The sequence below is a fragment of the Myotis brandtii genome, unplaced genomic scaffold (assembly GCF_000412655.1).
Source record: "Myotis brandtii unplaced genomic scaffold, ASM41265v1 scaffold827, whole genome shotgun sequence".
In the NCBI taxonomy this organism is placed as follows: Eukaryota; Metazoa; Chordata; class Mammalia; order Chiroptera; family Vespertilionidae; genus Myotis; species Myotis brandtii.
In genome coordinates, this window is record NW_005371360.1 from 1333465 (window position 1) to 1336585 (window position 3121).

General features: G+C 45.9%; 1 protein-coding gene across 4 annotated transcripts in view; it reads right to left on the reverse strand.

Moving 5' to 3' along the window:
- Window positions 1-3121, reverse strand: part of LOC106724446 (lipid phosphate phosphohydrolase 1-like) — a 9897-nt gene that overhangs the window by 1399 nt on the left and 5377 nt on the right. The window contains exons 2-3 of one of the 4 annotated variants that reach the window (XR_001360248.1): window positions 876-1029; window positions 282-416 (exon numbers count right to left, since the gene is read on the reverse strand). The exons of 1 other annotated variant lie outside the window; for it this stretch is intronic. Coding sequence is in view for 1 of the 3 variants with exons in the window: in XM_014531920.1 (XP_014387406.1) it covers window positions 876-899 (24 nt within the window). In the remaining 2 variants the exon portion in view is untranslated. Of the gene's footprint in view, window positions 1-281; window positions 1030-3121 lie in introns of all 4 variants that reach the window. 2 more of the 4 variants (XR_001360247.1, XM_014531920.1) reach the window with 2 other exon arrangements.

Here is a 3121-nt window from a genome sequence, read left to right on the forward strand (position 1 = left end):
TCCAACCCTTTTTTTCAGAGAGGTTGTATATCCCACTTCAATGGAAAGGAGGATATGGTTTCCCACTAAACCAGGCAAAAGGGGAGGTTTCTCATTTCATAGCGCTCGTACACACACACACACACACACACACACACACAAAAGGAATATATAGGTGGTAACATTTTGGGGCCTTCTCCCACCCCTGTGCCTGAAATGGGCAGGATTTCCTATTTTACTAAAGCAAGGGGCATGGCTCCCCATTTCACCAAGAAAAGGGGTGGGCCATCCTCCTATTTTACCTCAGACAGGGGCAGGAGTTCCAAATCTGAAAGAGGTGGGACATCCTGTTACCCAGGAAAAGGGTTGGATGGCGCCTAGTTTATGTCAGAAGTAGGCAGGGTTTCCTGTCACATATCCGAAAGGGGCAGGACTTCCTGTTACACCAGGAGAAAAGGATAGACTCCCGAATGCCTGAAAATGGTAGGACTTCCCTTTTTACCAGAAGAAAGAGGCAGGAGTTCCCTCTGTTTGAAAGGGGGGTATTTCCCAACTTCCCCAAAGCGGGCAGGATTGCTTCCTGCTTTATGCATGTAAGAGGTGGACTTCTTTGTTCACTGGAGGAAAGGGGATGCTCTTGTTGCATGCCCAAGGCTGAGAGGCTGGCATTTCCCCTATTTTGTGTCAGCAAGGGGTGAGCCTTACCTTTTCCTCGGGGAAAAGATTTCTTCTATGCCACCGAGCAGCAAGATTCCCCATTTCATTAGGAAAAGAGGTGGCACTTCCTCCTGCCTTAGGCCTGTAATGGGCGGGGTTCCCCACTTTGCCAGAAAAAGGGCTGAAGCTTGCCTGTGGCACCTCACTGCTGCATGGGGTGAAAGTGGCCAGCCCCTTACCGTGCAGATGGAGATGAAGACCATGGTAATGAGTGCTGAGTCCTCAACGATGTAATGAACCACCAGGGTGCATCTGATGGTGGTTTCATTGCAAAGAAGACCCGGATGTGGGGTACCAGCAAACTGCTCTCACTCAGCCGGGTGGGGATGCTGACTGCAGCGGGCAGACAAGACCCTACTCAGGGACAGGTCACTTGAGCTTACTCTTCTTAGGCATTCTGGGCAGTTTGTCCTCCCTGTGTCTCCACAATATGGACATGGTGGGGAGGTAGGGGGAGTGGTCTGGCCAGAAGGCCACAGGAGGACAGAATCCCAGGGACCCTTTCATGGGTGGACCCTGTGAATGAGGTAGGTAAGGAGTTAGGATAATGAGGGGACAAGGGTGGAAGGGCTCACTTTTTCTGTATGTGTCAGTCCTGATGTATGTGTGGATGATTGTGGTAGTGTGCATGTCTATGCATCTGTGAGTGTGTGTGTGTGTGTGTGTGTGTCTGTAGGTGCTTATGGATATCTATGTCTATGTCACCTGCTACATGAGTATGTCTCTGAGCATGTCTGTTTCCTAGTGTGGCTGTATGAATATATGTAGATGGATGTTTCCTGGTGAATGTGTAATTCTATGTAGCCGTGAATTGGTGTGAACTTTCTTGTGTCTTTTTTGGAGTGTTGGAGACTATGCATGTGACCATGTATTTTTGGAAGTGTGTGGTTTGTTCTGGCATGCACACCTGTGTGCTTGGGGATCTACATGAATGCAGATACACATGACTTGGTATGTGCACACGTCATGCCTCATGTGTATGTATGCTGTGAATAGGTCTTTGTGGTGCACATAGGTGCATGTGTGGGTATATATGCTCTTTTTTGTGATCTCAGTGTATGTAAGATTATGCATGTGTGTTCATGGATGTGTGGGTTGTGCTGGTGTGTGCACAACCCACACATCCATGTCTGGGATCTGTGTGTGTGTTCATGCCTATCTCTATGGCTCTGTAGCTGGTTGATCTAAGACAAGCATGTCAAACTCAAAGGCTAATATGGGCCAAATACACAAGGTTTAAATTTATGTGGGCCGCAAAAAAACAAAAACTTCAATTTTCATAGAAACGTAGGTTTATTTCGATAGAGACACGCTGAATACAAAGGGCTGAAATAAATAAGTAATTATTAATATAAAATAGAACATTTTAATAAAAACTAATATTTTTTCTTGAACATTAACTTACCAGACACTGAATAACTGCACAAATTAATAAGCATAACGCAAATAAAGCTATTTTTCTTGTTCTCCGAAAGCGAAATATTATTTCCTGTTGCTCACACCAAACAAGTCAGTCCAAGACTAATGACATGGCAATGGGTTGCTAAAATATTTGCTGCTAGTATTAGTGGGGAGAAATGGTGCGCCTATGTCTAAGACACGTAAGGGAAATAAATGCACGATTATAGTAATCAGTCATTAGCGAATGTTGTAGTTTGTTATTAATAATTATGTGTAACAGGATATTGTAAAAATTAAGTTACAAAATTTTTATTAAAATGTCTCTTACATACTGTTATATTGGCTGGGACGCAAAAATATTCATTGTGGGCCACATGTGGTCCATGGGCCGCGACTTTGACATGCTTGATCTAGGAGATATTGGTGTGAATGTGTGTGAGCAGGGTCCAGGCCCCTGACCCCACCATCTTAAAGTCAGGAAGGGCAGGGGGGCCTGTCGCCAGCAAGTGCCAGGCTCTCTATTAGGCCCATTCACCCTATGAGCCTACCTCCAGGCCTGCCACCTTTCTTTTGACCCTGTAATTCTCTCGCCCACTGTAGATTGGTGGAGCTAGGCAGTTGGAACCCAGCCTCTCACAGCACCCAACTCCCTTCCTGGGCTGGGAGCTCAAAGTGTCCCAGCCTGGACTCTCCTCCCCAGCAAGGGGGCTTTAGTCACTAATTTTGTCCACTGGGATATACACACATAAACACAAAATGCAACAATATACTCACAATACACATAGGTCCATATAGACCCAGACACACACCTAGCTATGCAAATACCATTGGATCCACCCCCAACCCAGATGCATGAAAAGGCTCCCATAGACCAAGTATATGCATAGGACACAGTAACCATACCTTCCCCAAGCCAATACAACACAACACAACACAACACAACACAACACAACACACAACACAGAGACCCAAACACACACACACACACACACACACACACACACACACACACACACACAGAGAC